We start from the raw sequence: 19781 nt of genomic DNA on the forward strand, positions 1-19781 counted from the left end.
GAGAATCTAATTGTGGCAAAAAAGACGAATACGCTCGCCCCCCAGTACCCCTGTCAACCCATCCCAAGTCAGCACGGAGGTGGTAAATCACGGGCGGCTACTAGCCTTTGGAATAGTGACTAGCACATAAGGGAGGTATTTACCTCGGCTTTGCCGAGATTCGAACCCCAGACCTCATTATGGCAACACCTCATGCGCTAGCTACTAGACCCATCTGAGGGGACATGAGCAAGGAGAGACTAAGATAATGCCAAGTGTTGGTCATGACCTAGCTAATCGACATAATTGGGTGTATCCATCTATGACTCGACCGTGCATAACGGACTACGATAATAAGTACGGGAACTCATTCATGCATGCAGACTTAAGTATTTTGGATTCATAAGTTGTTAATTGTTTACATGCGATATTGGTACACTAAGTGTTGCATGCCTTTATTTTGTTTTGAGTTCTTAAATTGCTTGCATGAGGCATATGGCATTAGGACTTTACTTATTGCATGCATTTATTTTATTTTGAGTTCCTAGATTGCTTGCATGAGGTATGTGGCATTGTGACTTTACTTGTTGCATGCATTCATTTTTGTACTCGTCCATGTTCACTCCCATTATACAAGGGAGGTAAATCTAAATATAAAAAGGTAACTTGATTTTGGTGAGATTTGTGTACTCTCTTAGTTCTTGAAAGAACTTCTAAACTTATCGAGTTTACTCTCATGATGTTCAACCCATCAAAACTTATCACCCTTGGGTGTGGCGCTTCCTTTTCCTTTATAGATTTGGTTCATGCTGGTTTTTGGTTACGGGTCAAGACTCACACTCTTGTTTTATAGCTCTTGGGGTTCTATCCATCGTTATCTCGAGTTACATCATATTTGTTGGTAGGATTCGTATCATATTGTAATAGAGTTTTGATTTTAAAAGCAAGTGCAAATTTATCTTTACTTGCTGTTCTATAAAAAAAATCATGGTAAAAATAAAAGAAAAGCACATTAAAAAAATGCAGCATAAAAAAAAAGAAAAGGAGGAGTTGCTTGTGCAAATTAAAGTTTTATAAAGTAATTTCAACAATCCATTTTTTTCGTTTTCTCTCGCTCTCAATCTTTTACTTTTTTCTCTTACTTTCAATCTTCTACTTTTTCATTTTCTCTTCAAATTATGTCATCATAAGTTTCAGTGGTTTTTTTTAAAATTGTTACATGATATTCCGATTTTTTTCTAGAGTTTGATCAAGAACTAAGATATATCATCAATTAAGAGGCTACTGTTATGATCAGAGTGGCTAGGTACCAATAATGTGCACTCGCGACTTTTTCGCACTTTTAGAAAATATAGAATAAATGCAGCAGAAATAGTAAGTAAAATAGCGAAAATAAAGCAATCGCTAACACATGTTGGTTTTACTTGGTTCGGAGTTTTTGACGACTCTTACTCTAAGGTTCATGATTGTCGATCGCTTTCATTGGATAATCCACTATCAGTTTGAATATTACAATTATATTGAATTACAACTTTGCATCAAATAAAATATACCAATAACTAAGGATCCGGAAAGTGACGCTTTCAGTCGTCGGAGTCGTGTCGCAGTTGTAGAATCGTTCTTGAAGCAGTGCACAAGTGAAGGATTGCGAGAATGAGTTGTCTTCAGCCCTCTGCTTGATCCAGCCTTTTATGGGTTGTTGAAGGCACCTCCATTTGTGCAACTTATCCCCGTAGTGTCGGAGACGATAACTTCTGCAATATGCGAAAGTTATCCCTTCGAAGGCGCCTTCAAGCATATGGAAGACGGCTTCCATCCCTGTTCCAAGACGCCTTCAAGTGACTAACATTCTTAAACCTACTTCTTATATGAAAAATAAATATTCTATAAAATATCATAATTGAGATTTAAATTTTAAATACCTTAATTATTCATTAAAAAGTCTCATCGTTGTACCATTATCTCAAAAACTAACACTTCCTTGTTAACTTGATCTTGGTACCACAATTTTTTTCAAACCTTCAAACTTCCTCCTTATTAAGAAACTCTTTTCCGAACCTCCTCCTCATATTTAAAATTGGCTCCTTGTTGACCATCGAGACTGTACGCATCTATCTAATTTCGATATTTGTGACATACTGGGACTAAGAGGTCAGATCCTCTGGTCCAGAATTTTCTGGACCAGAAGAGGCTTTGTTCATTCATTGGTTGGGTGGGTTGGGCCCCACCTGTTAAATAGGTGGGATCGAGTCCACCCAATTAATAAATGAGTAGGGGCTCGAGACTGATCTAGGGATCTTGAACCAAAGGATCCTTGCCTCTGGGACTACTTGCAATCTTGTTGCCCTGGACTTAGTTAATTATTTAGCATCAAGTTGATCTCAATTTGTTAGGGTTTATTTTGTCTCAAATATCCACTTGGATTTTTGCTCATGGAGAACTTTCTCGAACTGCATTGTAACTTAGAGCATCCATAGTGGTTAGAGCCCATTGAGAGCTCCTTCATTACCACGTCTATGCCACATCAAAAGTTAAAAACCTCACACCTCTTTCCACTATCAAAAAACCTCTCAACAACTCCTTCACGGGTCCCACACTTTTCATTATATATAATTCTCATTTCTCTTTCATATTTTACATTATACACCATTAAATTTTTATAAATTTTAAATTTATAAATTACTAACATGAAATAACATTAATAATTAAAAAAAATATAAATATTACAGTGCATCAAATAAAAAGACATAAATTATAATAATATATAAAAATAAACGTAAACTCATCTACACCGGGCCATGTCTCTGTTTAATTTTTTCCACCATTTTCTCATGTAAATAAAGTTGTCCTAGTGTCATCTCACTGGTATCCTTTATAAAAATTTCATAATCCTTATGAAAGATCTCAACTTCCCGTAAAGTCATTTTTTATTTGATATTCTTTAATATCTTGTCAGTCTTTGTCGATGCTATGTTTCATTGTGTCGCCCTCTCTGGCTTTAGATTTGCCCTTTCTCTTCGCTGCCTTTTGCCCTATCGGACAAATACGGACTTCAGAGTCATCTAAATCAACACTTGTATTTGGATTTGATGTTGAAGTGTTTCCCCCTGATTCAGATGTCCTTGCTTTCTTGTTAGAGTAATGAGCAACTGATTGTGGAGTATATTTCTCATATTCTTTGAGAACCCTCCACACATGCATATACTTAAAATCCTTGTTATTGTTGAAGGCTTTCCACATATTCAGTACATTCTACAACACATTCTCATCACTCCAACCGCTTTGCCGATGAGTATAAAAATTATTATAAGTTGCAGAAAATTCATTTGCATCGGTGTAAACCTATAATAATATGATTTCAACCGCTGATAACTTCTCGTCATAGATCCGATGGGGCAATGTTTGTTGTAGTAATCAGCTATACGTTTCTAAAAAGCTTGATCCTTCTGGTCATTACCAATGATTACATCAGTACTTAACTAAGTTGCTCATGACTTCGCAAGGATCACATCTTCTTCGAGAGACCAAAATCTTCGTTTCAATTCATTTTCCTCAAGCTCAACTTCACACTCTTCTTGTGATGAGTGTGGTGGTAATTGAGTTGCTGGAACAAATTCTTTATCGCTGATAGATGAATCAATAGTTGCGCTTCTTGATTTATTCGGAAGTATGACAGGTGGTTGAGTAGGAGAAAATACGTAAGGATAAGGCATCCCAAGTTGGCTACCCATTGCTGACCAATCTTGGGATGGATACATACGAAACGAAGCTGCGGCGACATTACTTGGATTCCACGTCTGCAAAAAATTTTGAGAACTTGGGAATTTGAGAAATTTGGAGAATATTGTGGAACATATGAAATATTTTGAAAATTTGGAGGATATTGTGTGTGAGAGAAAATATGAGGATATTGGATATTTTGAGGAATGCGAGTATTTTGAGAAGATCACTATGTGAAAATTGACAATAGACTTCGGATATTATCCGAAGTAATAGGTAGATAATTACCGAAGTAGACGCACGTGAAGTAAAAGGGTCAATTTTTTACTTCACCACATGTTTACTGAAGTCTATCACTGGTTCAAAATCGGACCGTTTTCGAAGTAAAAAAACTCTATTACTTCATCGAGACCAGTAAAATGACCGAAGTAGTTGATGATGTATTACTTCATAGGTTTCGTTTTTGACGAAGTAAAATAGGTATACAACTTCACAATTTTTGAATTCTGGTACAGTAAATGTTTAATTTTACTTCTGCATAATTTGTCTTGGTTGAAGTATTTATTATTGTATTACTTCATCGTAATATAGAAGTAATAGAGTAAATTTACTACAACAGAAAATTTAATGTAGCGAAGTAATTTATATGAACTACTTCATAAATTTAATCAGTAGTGAAGTAAATAGTTTTTTTTAACTACACCACTATTTAAATTTAGCGAAGTCTTTTCTATTGTATTACTTCATCATTTATTTATAGTATCAAAGTAATTGACCATATTTTACTGCAATACAATTTTAATCGACAAAAATTTATATTATAATATTTTACTACAACACAATATTTTTTACCACCAAAATTAAACAAATATATCACAAATCTGTATTAAATACAATCCAAAAGTGTATTCATAAAAGACATGTTTAACTATAACTCAAAAACTTTTGTATCCATAAATCTCTAAATACATGTCTAAAATTTATATCATAGCCTACACTTAGACACCCACATAGAAGTAGACGAATTCGCTCCATTCACTTCTGACTTCATCATACTGAGATTGATTGTAATACTGTTTATTTTTTAATGCTGCAAACTGAAACATTAATAGAAGTTTGAGGATCAATAAAAAATGACTCAATATTTTATAAAGAAAATATTTCATAAAGAAGAAATTCACCTTTCTCGCCAATTGGGGATCTTCATCCAAAACTATCTCTTTCATGTACCGCATCACACAATATCCACATTCAACACCACCATTTTGTTTAAGATTACCTTAATAAAATTGAAAATGTCATGCAAGAAGTCACAATCTAAATAATAAAAATTATTAATTGTACTATCAATTGTTTAAAACTTGGTCCTTTTGAAATACCCCTTGATGCATTGTATATCTTGACCCCACTACATTGTAAACAATAGAACATTATTTTTACAACCTATAATGAATTGAATGCATTCAAAATTAGTATAATCTACTACTTACTTTGTCACAATAGTTTGCCAAGCATAGTCTCGCTTCCTGTTACTCAAAAAGTCCAATAAATATATCATATTCTTATCTTCATTAATTATAGTCAAGATCCAATGGTCACCGTTGTTCAAGATCCCCACTCAACATCAATCATAAATTTAAGATGTGATTAATGCAAACAAAACAATGTGAATACTAGCTTATTTCTTCCATTAAAAAATTAATAGGAATACAAAGCCGAGAAAGGCCAATAAGCAATAATAGCTAAATATAGATGGTTTTATTATCAAACAAAGACATATTCCTAAAGGGTTAATTAACGGCTGGATTGTGCCTACCCCATTAGGTAAAAATGCACTAGATTGATTCCATTCACAACAAAAAATGCAAAACTAACTAAAAAAATGCTACACTGATACACATACAAGGTAAAACTAGAACATAACCAAAGGACTAAGACATCAACATTAATGACCTAAACATACAAGATAACCATAATCATCATCATAAAACTTGAACAGTTTGTAACAACATCTATTAGTAAAAGTATCTAACATCAAGCATTATCCAACTTCCAATGTATAAACTAGTTATGCAAATTTAAAAAGCAATAATACAATAATGAGATATTCATCAAATAGAAGCTCATCATCCATGAACTATACATTATCCAAATTGTCTTCAAATCTATAAATCAATTATAAGGATTTAGAAGGAAATAATATACAAATGAGATATTCATTAAATAGGAGCTCATTACTCGCCAAAAAAAATAGACTTCAAGTTCATATAGGTAAAAAACAATCAAGTCAAAAGAAAAATATCAAAAAGATGAATTTGCACGTATTCATACTCAAGCATGTTTAACTAATTGTCCTCCAGTATGGAAGTCAAGCTCCTGATGGATTCACACTGAAACAAGCACACTTCTCAAATAGAGGATTCTTGTTATGCCCTTCTATGCCACATCAGCGACCAGTTAAGGGACAAGTAAGTCACTTGAATTAGCTTCAACTCCAAGTCAACAATGAATAAAAGCAATGAGTTCATCCGTAGTAATCCGTTCGATATAATTCCATCTTAATGTTTATATGAAGAAGTCACTAAACACAAAGAAAAAACTGAGCATAGAATAATAATATTTGATTCCTACCAGTTCCCAATCCAAGAGCCATTTGTGCAACCCAATTTAAATATGCATGACCAACAATGCCAAATGCCTTACTTTCAGGCCCATATTCGTTTTCAATCTACATTCAAGACCCATGAAATAAAACTTAGAAACATAATTTAACATTAAGTTACCACATTGAGAACACATGAGAAAAAACATGTCTGAGAAAGGATGATCAGGCTGCCTTGAGAAGCAAAAAGTGATTCAATTTTCATCATATCAACAATTTTCTTAGTGAAACCTTACATAGCCATCTGTATAGAGCATTTAAGCATATACTTGCAAGGCATGCAACAAATCCAACAAATAACCCCCTTTTAAAACTTAAAATAAATAGGGAAGACTACATTGTTCTTACATCAACAATCCAACACAAGAAGAATATAACATAAAAGAGTGGTTTAAGGAATTTACCTTGAAAGGTTCATTGTCTGTTCTGAAGATGATTCTAGGGACATATTTCAACCAAACTGGAAATCCTCTAAACAAACGAAGAAAACAAAAATGAGAAATATAATAGTTAAGATGAGTTATCCACACGAAGAATCTGTGATAGAAGTACCCAAAATTCCATTCAGCACAGAGATGTACAGTCCTACCTTCTGGACTGTCTTGATAAACCTCACCCAATCATACCTTCCTTTGAAATTATACTGCCTAAAAAGTAAGAAAAATAAATTGCACCAACTCAAGGTAATCCATCTAAGAAATATAGTTCTCCATCAAATCAAAGCACAAGAAGAAAAAAACAAGAAATTATCAAGAAAAGACAAGAAAATACACTGCCAAGTGAAGGCTGATGACCATTTCAAAAGACGTGGGTTTGTATAACATCCAAGATTCCATCCTTAGCTTTTTTTAAAAGTCCATCCCACATCTAACACACAAAAAAAACAACAATCAATGATGTGCATATAAAATTAGGGCAAAAACCCTCAAAAAGAGTCACCTACAGAACCAAAAGAAGATTACTAAAAGATAAGGAGATAAAAGAAGGATTTTTTATGAGAAAGTACTTCTAGGGTGCTCCTAGGGTAGTGAATGGAGCCTAAGATGAGGATCTTTCTCTGGCCATGGATGACGATGGCCTTCTTTTCATAGGTCACGCCACATTGTGCCGTGAGAAGGAGAAAAAGCAGTAGGAGGAAGAAACGAAGTGGGGATCGAAAATCTGGAGAGCTCCAAACTACCATTCTCAATCCCACTCCACTCTAAGATCTCACACTCCCTCCCTCACTTCACTTTCCTCCTTGAAGAAAGCGAGCCCAAGCCAAGCCAAGCCACTGAGGATTAAAAATTATATAAAGAAGTCACCTGATGATATCCTTGATGGCGTAGTGACTTTTCTCCCTCACTTCACTTCAATTCCCTAGCGGCACTGCAGAGGGGAAGAACACTAATGGTGCGGTAGAGAGGAAAGGAAGAAGGGGGTAGAGAGGGAAAAAACTTAGCGTGCAAAGAGGAGAGGAAGTGAAGGTGTCTCAACACGAAGGGTTTGCGTCGGGGAAAAAGGAGAAGGTTGTCGTCGGGGAAAACACGAATGGCCGACGGCTTGCGTCGGGGAAAAATCTGAAGGAGAAAAAGGCGATTGGGAATTGCTTCTTGCGGAACTTAGGTTTTAGCACATATTATTGATGGTAAAATTAATAAACCGATTTAAGTTATAGCAAAACTTTTAACCCAATCAAACTTATTACTTCAGCACTTAGATATATGAATTTTATTTTATAACTTATTACTTCATCAAATATATATTACAAAATAAAATATCAGATAAAATTAGAAGTGAGATCCACATTTTTAAACATATGAAGTCTAAAATCATATTTACTTTATCAAATTTATTACCGAAGTTAATTAGCATATATTACTTCGTAATTACTAATTGACGAAGTAAACCGTGGCGAAGTCTATTGTCCATTTTCACATAGTGGATGTATTTCCTTCCGTATTTGAAGAATTCAAAAGATTCGTAAAGGAAGTATTGAGATTTTTATCCATCTCGAATGCAAATAGGGCATGAAAGGAAGAAATGAGTTGAGAGCAAAGATAGCAATGGAATAAATGAAATAGATCTCATATTTATAGATTTTTTTATATATTAAAAAATTAAATTATAACCGTTGAACAATGGCAAAAAATTAGCCATTGTTTAACGAAATACAATGGCTAAAACATTAGCCATTGTTCTATTTTTATTTTTTTTTATGATTATTAAAAAAAATAATATAAAAAATAAAAATAAAAAGTTGAAGAAGCGACTCCGTAACCATAGAGCCGCTTCTTCGATTAAAGGGCAAAACCTCCCTCCACTATGGGAGGGAGGTTTTTCCCTGCTGCCAGCTCATAGTGGGAGCTCTTTCATTCTCTTAATAATTGCAATCCACGTTAGCAAAGGTAGACGATGGGTGCCGCATTGTCTACGATTGTCGATCTGAAATCCTTTTTGTTCGTAAGAGTATTCACAATGGTTATGTTGAAACAATCGACCTAGGATTAAATGGGCGATCATTGTTTTTGATGTGTGTGTCAAAGAATTTAAGTTAGGTTTTATATTGGTTCTAATATGCACTTAAGTGGTGCAGGTATACACAAGCTTGGAAAGTCTCATCCTATGGCTAAGGTCCTTGAAGATTGGTGAAGGATGGTGCATCCGAGGGACCACGGATAAGGAGCAACGGAGTGAAGGGAAGTAAACCTCAAGGCAATGTGAAGGATGACACGAAGAAGAGCTGTAGGCTTGAGTGCATCTGAGGGACAAGGGCTGAGGAGGAAGGCTTCAAGGAAAACTCCAGAGAGGATGTGTAGGAGTGTGAAACATTCTGTTCGCTTACGGATACCAGTCGACTGCATGTTTTACCAGTCGACTGGTATAATACCGTTAGAATGATGACGCACAGAATCCTCGCAGATTTGGACGAGAACAGTAGTCGTTGTGTGCTACCAGTCGGCTGCATGTTTCAGCAGTCGACTGGTATCACGTTTTTCAGCAACTTGTATATAAGGTTAGAAGCTTGGAGAGACAAAGGTAACTCTCATTCTCTTCTTCCTAAGCTCATTCTAAATCTTGTGAGAGAAAGAGATCATCTTGTAAAGGTTTCTCCACCTTCGTTCTTAGATCGAAAAGGAGAAGTTGTTAGTGAAGTTTGATTGGGTGTGTGTGTGCCTTGGATTAGTCACCTCAAGGAGGTGGAGACCAAGTAAATCGAGGAGTTAGCCTTGTCTTCTTATTGTCTTTCAATTTCATTTCTTTTTGTGCTTTCGCTAACAAATTGTAGGTCACAAATTGGAAGAAAGGTTATTCACCCCCCTCTAGCCTAACGCAAAGATCCTATCAGGTTAGAGCTCATTGAGAGCTCCTTGGTTGCCACATCTGGCCATATCAAAAGTTAAAAACCTCACACCTCTTTCCACTATCAAAAAACCTCTCAACAACTCCTTCATGGGTCTCACACTTTTCATTATATATAATTCTCATTTCTCCTTCATATTTTACATTATACACCATTAAATTTTTATAAAATTTAAATTTATAAATTACTAACATGAAATAATATTAATAATTAAAAAAAATACATAAATATTATAGTGCATCAAATAAAAAGACATAAATTATAATAATATATAAAAATAAACGTAAACTCATCTACATCACACCAGACTATATCTCTGTTTAATTTTTTCCACCATTTTCTCATGTAAATAAAGTTGTCTTGGTGTCATCTCACTGGTATCCTTCGTAAGAATTTCATAATCCTTATGAAAGATTTCGGCTTCCCGTAAAGCCATTTTTTATTTGATATTTTTTAATATCATGTCATTCTTTGTCGATGCTATGTTTCATTATGTCACCCTCTCTGGCTTTAGATTTGCCCTTCCTCTTTGCTGCCTTTTGCCTTATCGGACGAATGCGGACTTCAGAGTCATCTAAATCAACACTTGTATTTGGATTTGATGTTGAAGTGTTTCCCCTGATTCGGATGTCCTTGCCTTCTTGTTAGAGTAATGAGCAACTGATTGTGGAGTATATTTATTATATTCTTTGAGAACCCTCCACACATGCATATACTTAAAATCCTTGTTATTGTTGTAGGCTTTCCACATATTTAGTACATTCTACAACACATTCTCATCACTCCAACCGCTTTGCCGATAAGTATAAAAATTATTATAAGTTGCAGAAAATTCATTTGCATCGGTGTAAACCTATAATAATATGATTTCAACCGCTGATAACTTCTCGTCATAGATCCAATGGGGGCAATGTTTGTTGTAGTAATCAACTATACGTTTCTAAAAAGCTTGATCCTTCTGGTCATTACCAATGATTGCATCAGTGCTTAACTAAGTTGCTCATGACTTCGCAAGGACCACATCTTCATCGAGAGACCAAAATCTTCGTTTCAATTCATTTTCCTCAAGCTCAACTTCACACTCTTCTTGTGATGAGTGTGGTGACAACTGTGTTGCTGGAACAGATGATGGTGTTAGAGATTCTTTGTCGCTGATAGATGGATCAATAGTTGCCCTTCTTGATTCATTCGAAAGTATGATAGGTGATTGAGTAGGAGAAAATACGTAAGGATAAGACATCCCAAGTTGACTACCCATTGTTGACTAATCTTGGGATGAATACATACCAAATGGAGCTGCGACGGCGTTACTTGGATTCCACGTCTGCAAACAATTTTGAGAACTTTGGGAATTTGGGAAATTTGGAGAATATTGTGGAATATATGAAATATTTTGGAAATTTGGAGGATATTGTGTGTCAGAGAAAATATGAGGATATTGGATATTTGGAGGAATGCCAGTATTTTGAGAAGATGTATTTCCTTCCGTATTTGAAGAATTCAAAAGATTCGTAAAGGAAGTATTGAGATTTTCATCCATCTCAAATACAAATAGGGAATGAAAGGAAGAAATGAGTTGAGAGCAAAAATAACAATGGAATGAATGAAATAGATATCATATTTATAGATTTTTTATATATTAAAAAAATTAAATTATCACTGTTGAACAACGGCTAAAAGTTAGTCGTTGTTCAACGACATACAACGGCTAAAACATTAGCCGTTGTTTTGTTTTTATTTTTTTACTATTATTAAAAAATATATATAAAAAAATAAAAAATCGAAGAAACGGCTCTATAACCACGGAGTCATTTCTTCGATTAAAGGGAAAACCCTCCCTCCACTACGAGAGAGAGGTTTTTCACCATTGCCAGCTCACAGTGGATGCTCTTATATCAAATTTACTTCCCACGTCTACTTACATTCATATAACATAAATAATATTGTCTATATATCAAAACCACATGCAAACATGTGATTGCATTAAAAAAACAATGTAAACGATATATATATATATATAATTTTGAAAGATTATTCAATTATTTTATTTATTAAAATTAAATGACTTATTTTTTAAATAATAAATAATAATAATAATTCTAAAATTTGAAGGAGTGGTTTTAATAATCTAATTGGGAATTTAGATTCCTTTTAGAGACTTTTCTTTTCTGTTTTTTTTTCTTATCTCAAACAAAAAAAATAAAGTTTTAATAATTTAATTGGGAATTCTTTTCTTTTCTTCTTTCCTTTCTTTTTTCTTATCTGAAACAAAACAAAAAAAAATTAAAGTTTTGCAGATTAACCCAAAAACTTACGCAAACTTGGTAACTTACTCAAATATCATTCTTTATGATCGCTAGCTAGTCAAACAAACAACATCAACAATCAAACTTTTTCGGAACAAACAATCATCCGAAAAAAAAAACCAAGAAAGAGAAAAATGATACCGAGAAAGATCGACGCCATTCTCACATCAAGGCAATGACGAATTCCTATCTCCGCCGCCAATAAACTGTCATTGCTTCTTCCCCTTCTGTTGTCTCTCCACTCCCATCAGTTTCCCCCTTCCTGTAGTCGCCGGCGATGGACATGGCAGTGGACATGGCGATCGATGCCGCCCCAAACGGCGACGCCTCAGCCGCTGCTCCTGCGGTTGCAGCGGCACATACCTCCACTGCCCGTCTTGCCCAGATCGCCGAGTCCCTCAAATTGGAGCACCAGCTCGTTAGGGTTCCCTTGGAGCATCTCAAGAAGACGATTCGCAGCAACTACCGCCTCGCCGAGAGGGAGTTCACTGCCGTCCTCAACAGTGTTGCTGAGGCATCCGGATCATCGGATTCTAGGTCGATGGACGAAACCCTTACCCGCCTCAGCTCCCTCGTCACCCGCCTCCAGGGCCTAAAGCGCAAGGTACCGTTTACTGGTAGAAGCTTTGTTGGATGTTCAGAGATCTTTGACTGATCATGTGTTTTTTTTATCATTTACTGCAGCTGGAAGAGGGGGGCAAGGTGGAGAATGTGCAGGTACAAAGGTGCCGTGCTCGGTTGGAGCATTTAGGTTCGGTTGCAGATGCAGATAAATTGGATGATTGGAAGGATGCCAGATTAAACCGAATACTAGTTGATTATTTGCTAAGGATGTCTTACTATGATTCTGCAAAGAACCTTGCAGAGACCGCCGACATTCAGGTACTAAGCGCTAACCCATTTAGCTCAAGCAAAACTGTCATTTATAAATATTTTGTCGCTTCCATGATTAGATCATTTTATCTCTATGATAAACATAAAAAAGTTGAAGCACACATATGTTATTGCTTCTAAGCTGCTAATAGTTGCAATACATATGTTTCTGACTATTGTAATGCAATTCAGCAGTGTTTTATTCTTTGTATTTTTTTCATCATCAAGCGCTTTCCTGTCCTACCATATGTGCAATATTCATTGCTGGCCAAGGCTTGGTTCTTCCTCATCAGGGAGAGATTGTTGAAATTTAGAAGAACACTATCAGAAAATTTGCTAGGTGGGAGAAGAATATTTATGGGCCCTAAACTTAGTAGTTAGGTATTCTACTTCTAATTGAATTATTTCTAGGCATAACTAATTTGTAAAATTAGATATCCTAGATTTATCATTTTAATTAGGATGTCTCTTGGGGTCTCAGTATCTTTGAAGATTCTGTTGAAGTAAGACTGCTATTTTCAGTAAGATTAATGTGCAAGGTTAGAACAAGCACATACTAGCAAATCATAATTTTAATCTTTTCATTAAAGGATCTACCTTCAATCATCCTCTTTTCTGATTTAGTTTATAGGGACGCTAAGTAATTAGTGTCATGGTTCAAAGTGTGCATGTGGTATATTTATAAAATGGCACTGTCAATCTCAAGGAGCTTAGTTTGAGAAATAGTCAGTTCCATTTCTTCACAAGTGTCTTCTCCATTGTCATCTTTATTTTATTGTGCTTGTCATTCTTCAACTCCTTTCTGTTTAACCCTTTCCAATTCCTTTTAGTGTATGAAACTGGACTTGTTCTCTGATCTTCTTGGCCTTATTGCATCACTAATCCAAGTTAATTATGATTTTGACATTCTGTGTATAAACTATTAGAAAAGATGGCGTGTTATTGAAAATGCATCCTTCTTGCTTGGAACCGGGGAATTTAAAATTCAAAATATATTGTGATCGATCTTCCTCAAATTCACGCTTATGAGACGAGGCTTTATTATTTACTTGGGTTCCAAAGCATTGAGTAAAATCAGTTGGAAATTTTGAACCATTTGTTATACGCGTAATTTCCATCATGTGGATTAATTCGGCCATGTCTTTTTAATCAACCTGACTTGAATCAACCTTTGTTTGCACATAAAATAGAAACTTATACACCAGGGTGCATGGTAGTGTCATAATTTTCTTCTTCTTGGGTAATGTTGCATTGCGTTTAATTGGTGATGCAAGACAAGAGAGCTCTTGAGCCGGTATTTAGAGGTGACCTCCCTTTGCAATTTTGGTCTCAGTAAATTTCTCCATATGTAGAGGTGGTCTTGGAGTTGATCAGTTCAAAAGAGAGGTTCGTTTTGGTTTAATATGTGGTATGGACCACGTTTATATCAATTTCTGTCTTGTACAACTTTTGCCCTTTTTTTTCTTCCTTTGCATGGAGAACAGGGAAATGTGGCTTGAGCGATATTAGATTTTGGCTGAGTCAATCAAAGAGGCTTGGATGGCCAATTAAAGAGCCTCATTAATTCCTTGTTTCTTAAATTTTAGCTGAACAAAAGGGTAGGGCAAGACCATGCCTTCCTATGCCTCCATGAACTGTGCATGCAACCAAAGATGGTGACAGCTTGGATGGCCGATTGATCAAGCTTTGATAATTAGAGTCTTCTTATCTTCTCCGTGGATGATATAGCCCGTTTGGGTTGTTTGATTTGCTTCTCTCCACTGCGATGAGCGATGTCAACCAATGATGTGGATTGACTGACTTCAAGGGGGGCACTGATGGTGAGACCTGGTGGGTTTCAAGGAACACTCGAGAGCTGCCTGGGCTTTGGAAGGCAAAGGGCCTTAGTGGCGGATGGGCAAACTTGACAATAGGACAAGTACCACCCCTTCTCCCATTGCCTCTTCGTCTTCTCTATTATTGGCATCTAAGAAGGCATATAAAGGGGCTGGCAAAGAAGCTGAGGCTTGTGGAGAAGTAGGGGGAAGCTTTTCCGGCTTGCTTCTCCTTTGTAGGTGGCGTCAACGAAGAGCAATGGGTGGATAATTTTGTCGCACTTTTCTTTGGCTGTGTTCTGCAAAATGAGAGAGAAGGGAGATGATATTATTTTAATTTAATTACCTTATCCATACTTTCTTCTTCATCTTCCCTATTGTTGGCGTTAAAGAGGGCATATAAAGGGGCTGCAAAGAAGCTGAGGCTTGTGGAAAAGTAAGGGGAAGCTTATCTGGCTTGCATCTTCAGCTTGCTTCTCCACTAAAGATGGCATCAACAATGTCCTGCCAAATGAGAGAGAAGGGAGAGGAGATTTTTTTTATTTACCTTGTCCATGTTGCTCATGGTGTAAAGGTGTTGGCCTAGTCTTTTTTGTTGTTTTCTCTTTCTGTTTCGTCCTCCCCTTCTCATGTGATCCTCCTTTTATTAACTCAACCCATGTGACATTCTTGGTAGATTGTAGAAGTTGTCTTATCAATTGAAATTTGTTGTTGTATTTAATTCTCAAAATTTGAAGGGGAACCTTGGTGCAATGTAAAGTTGCTGCTATGTGACTAAAAGGACACATGTTTGAGTTCGAAAACAACCTCTCATTGGCGGGAGCTTCGTGCATTTGACTGTCCTTTATTTAATTCTCAAAATTTGGCAGCTATTTATATGCTTTTATTGAAATTGTCCCCAATATATAATCAGTCTTTGGTTTAGCATCTTTGATTTATCTAATTGGTGGGCATTGGTGCTCAGTGCTTGGAGATGAGTAAAAAAAAAAAAAGGGGGCAGCCCGGTGCACGAAGCTCCCGTTATGCGGGGTCTCGGGCCCATTGTACGCAGCCTTACCTTGCTTTTTGCAAGAGGCTGTTTTCAGGATTCGAACCCGTGACCTTTTGGTCACAAAGCAACAACTTTACCGTTGCACTAAGGCTCCCCTTCTGCTTGGAGATGAGTATCATATCAAATTTGAGGATGGTTAGACAGATGCGATTGGAGCTAATATATATCAATTTTGGATTTTAATTGGTGATTTGATCCATACACCTTAATGTGACTCAATTTGAGTCCCATTAGGATCATGAGTTTTATTTCTTATTTTTATTTCTGACATTTACATAGTTTGTTGAAATTCATGTGTACAAAATAAATATTTTAAAACGTCAGCAGTAGGTTTATGTGGTCTGAAGAAATGACAATTGAAACTTGTTTTGTCTGTCATTGGTTGAGCAAGTTATATGAAAGGATCATGGTCCTTGGGTTCATCTAAGTATGGGAACATAAACACTCATAGAACTACTACATTGCATCACAGGGAACCTCGAGCAAGGGATTTCCCTTTGTGTTAACATAGAGAAGAATTCCTTTGATTCACACCATGAGGTATTGATAGTAAATACTGTTGAAGGTGCCCAACTATTTAAACATTTGTAACTACGTTGATGATTGAGATTATCATTGTATATCATTCAAATTTTTGTCCGTAATTTTGGACATATAACCTGACAGCAAGGTATAAGGAAATTAAAATCACTGAAGATTTAGTTTCTACTTTCTAGAGACTGGCAAGAACAAATATGGCGCTTATTTACTTGGATGTCCTTGAGCTTTTTTACATGATATGGCCTCGCGCTTTCCATAATTCATGTAGTTGACAAAGATTGCCATCAAGCCGATATTAGACTTCCATAGGAAATTTTGTTCAATTGCTGTTTAATTTAGTCATGGCACCCACTTGAAAAAATGCTTCATCTTTGTCCTGGCTGATCCAATAAGTTGCTTGTGATAGGAACTTGCTGATATTGATGTCTTTTTCGAGGCAAAGAGAGTTATTGAATCTCTCCGGAACAAGGACCTGGCTCCTGCTTTAGTATGGTGTGCAGAGAACAAACCCAGGTTGAAGAAGTCAAAGGTATTTTTTTTATGCAATAAACTGAAAGATTTATTCTTAATTTTCCCCAATTGATTTCTGACTATTTTAAATTGTCTCAGGCAATTGCACAACCCTACTTGTATCAGTAATTTTATTTATCTTTTTGTAAGAAGATATATTTGTAACACCTTTTCAATACAATTTTAGAACTTAACAAGATTGTGTTGCTCTTCTAGGGGTGAGATTTAGATTTTATCATATGCTTTGTTTTCTTGACACGAATGAAGTATGACTCTTCTGAGCATTGCCTTCAATATGATTGAAATGCATCTATAATTTGATGTTGTGATAAGAAGAAACTCTTCTGAGGATCTAGTTGAATCTTCATAATGCTCTTAAAAGTTTGTCAGAACTGTCACCAACTAAATTGTGTCATTAGGCTGGTATACCTATACTTGCTGGCTTTATGTTTGTTCAAATATATCCTTTTCTGCATCACCTAATGAGAAATTGATTGATCTGAAAAGGAAAGGAAACATGCTGTTTATTATCTGACATTTCTGGTCTTGTATAGTGTTTTATTGTTTATCTAATTAAATAATTTGATGTTTTATCCAAATATAGAATAAACATGGTGAATCCAGTGAAGATATCATGCTTTCCTTTAGACCTTAAGTTGCTTTATTATACTATATGCTTATGACAAAGCAAGTTTGATTTCCTTTAAGTAGATGAGAATCTGTTGGGTTCGGATTTATCTATGCAGAATATTATTTATGGATAAATGATAATGTGAATTTTTTTAAACCATTTATCTCTTGTCAATCTAAATTGCAGAGTAAGCTTGAGTTTCAACTGAGGCTTCAGGAGTTTATAGAACTAGTGCGGGCTAATGAGCATATGAAAGCTATTTTCTATGCCCGAAGGTATCTTGCACCCTGGGCAGCTACTAATATGAAGGAAATGCAGCGTGTTGTGACAACATTGGCTTTTAGGCACAATACTGAATGTTCAATTTATAAGGTATGCCAAAAGTTCTCTAGTCCTCATAAAGACCATTCTTTAGATAAAGGTAAAACCTTAGCTTATGATTCTTTCATTTTGCTAATGGTTGTTTATTTTGCAGAAGTATGTCTCCCTCAGTTTGTTCGAGTTAGTCTATTTCCTTTTATTTTTCCTATGGAAGACTATTTTTTCTCATGGAGTTCATCTTATCATCACGTTTTGCTCTAATAAATAATAACTTTATTCAAAATTCTCAATCCATTGCTTTATTCATGAAAGAGCAATATTGAGTTCTCGCTCAAGATTTTTCTTTTCTTCTTTCCGCAAGAGCTTCTTGGGGTTTGATCCATACTCTATCCAGGAAAGTGTAGACTCATAGCTCGATATAACAGTTACTTGCTTTATAGAACTTGAAGGTGTATATCACCACATTTTGAAGTTCTTTAGTTTCAAGATCTAGTTATAAAGTTGATGTCAGGGTTCTTTAGTTACAGCATCTGGTATTGAAGTTGATTTTGTTGAATTCCTATTAGGAGACAGTAGTGTTCAAACTAGAAACCAATGGTCAGATCTAGATAGTTATTGTTGGGAATTGATGGCTATATTATGGCTTCTATGATCACACAAGTCGTGAAGAGGAAATTTTGCTCTAATACCGCATTACATTTTACAATTTGATTAATTTCCCACTTATCCTTTATTTGCTTTTATATTCTTAATTTTCTAGGTCTTATTTGAGCCCACACAATGGGACTATCTGGTGGAGCAGTTCAAGCAGGAATTCTGTAGATTATTTGGCATGACTAATGAACCTCTACTGAATATCTATCTCCAAGCTGGCTTGACAGCCCTCAAGACTCCGTATCCTTGGTTTATTAGATGATGAATTCAAAAACCTTTAAAACGCAGTCAATCTCTTGTTTCCATGTCCATCATCTTTTGAGATGGCTTTTATCAACTATTGTTTTTATTCCTTGCTGTTTATATCTCATGGAGTCTTGGTTTCTCTCTTGACCTTACTAAGACTTTGTTACAAGGAGGCTTGCAGCAAAGAAGATCCATTATCCCAAGAAGGCTTCCGCAGATTGGCTGAACCATTACCATTCTCGAAACTGCACCACTCTAAGTTAGTTTGCTACATTTCCAAGAAGCCGATGGACCATGAGAATCCACCACTTGTTTTACCAAATGGCCATGTGTACAGTACTAAGGTATGGCTATCTCTGACCAACCTTGATCACCTGAGCCTTCAAACCAGAAGTTAATAATACGCTAAGCTAATCTTATGTTATGTCCACTTCATCATGGCGAAGGCTCTTGAAGAAATGTCCAGACAAAATGACGGCAGAATCACCTGTCCGAGGACCGGCGAGGTTTGCAACTTCACCGAACTTGTGAAGGCCTTCATTTCATGAATTTACGGAGCTTTACCTCCCAACTGGAGCAAATTGTGCCGGTTATGTTGCCCTCTTGCAAGAATAATCTAAAGCTGGTTTGATTGTGATGGCGAACTGGCAACCCAGTTTCAGACTAGGTTTCAGGAAAACTGTGATTTCACATACCCACATAACATGTAATACTTACTTTTATATGCATATCGTTCTCTAGGTTCAGTCCGGCTTTGCCAGTTTGTGTTTCCAACAACACGCCATCAAAGCCATCGATGATGAAAATGTCGTGGAAGGTGATTTTATGATTCAACATGTAAAATGCCTAGTATATGTAATAACTAAGAAACTATAATATTCAACTGCAATTGACAAAAGGGCAAGGCGGAGCCACTTGTTAATCTACTATAATATTTACTTTATCCTGCGGGGCCGGTGATGTTGAGGGGGAAGAATGCACGTGGGAGAGGGGAGGTAGATGGAAAATATAAAAATTAAGTCTGATCAGAAGATAGGTGTTAACCGGGGGCTGGCTCTGTCACCGTCGAAGGCGCATTTAAAGTTAGGAAATTTTAAAAGGTGTATTTTAACTTTTAAAATTTTCATTTGA

The 19781-nt window shown here is 35.9% G+C and overlaps 1 protein-coding gene across 1 annotated transcript; it reads left to right on the forward strand.

Annotated features, from left to right (window-relative positions):
• Window positions 1-12074: 12074 nt before the first annotated feature.
• LOC122046367 (protein MAEA homolog) lies at window positions 12075-19396 on the forward strand. Its single transcript, XM_042607024.1, has 7 exons — window positions 12075-12614; window positions 12695-12892; window positions 16695-16817; window positions 17616-17801; window positions 18511-18644; window positions 18808-18994; window positions 19097-19396. The coding sequence occupies exons 1-7, from the start codon at window positions 12288-12290 to the stop codon at window positions 19196-19198; spliced, it is 1257 nt and encodes a 418-aa protein (XP_042462958.1). The 5' UTR covers window positions 12075-12287; the 3' UTR covers window positions 19199-19396.
• Window positions 19397-19781: the final 385 nt, after the last annotated feature.

This window comes from Zingiber officinale, chromosome 2B (genome assembly GCF_018446385.1).
Source record: "Zingiber officinale cultivar Zhangliang chromosome 2B, Zo_v1.1, whole genome shotgun sequence".
Classification (NCBI taxonomy): Eukaryota; Viridiplantae; Streptophyta; class Magnoliopsida; order Zingiberales; family Zingiberaceae; genus Zingiber; species Zingiber officinale.

Excerpts from the sequence above, each read along its gene's own strand:
- LOC122046367 (XM_042607024.1), top strand. The coding sequence starts at position 12,288 with ATGGACATGGCAGTGGACATGGCGATCGATGCCGCCCCAAACGGCGAC. Across the intron at positions 12,615-12,694 it reads TCCAGGGCCTAAAGCGCAAG|CTGGAAGAGGGGGGCAAGGT; the intron begins GTACCGTTTACT and ends CATTTACTGCAG. Across the intron at positions 12,893-16,694 it reads CAGAGACCGCCGACATTCAG|GAACTTGCTGATATTGATGT; the intron begins GTACTAAGCGCT and ends TGCTTGTGATAG.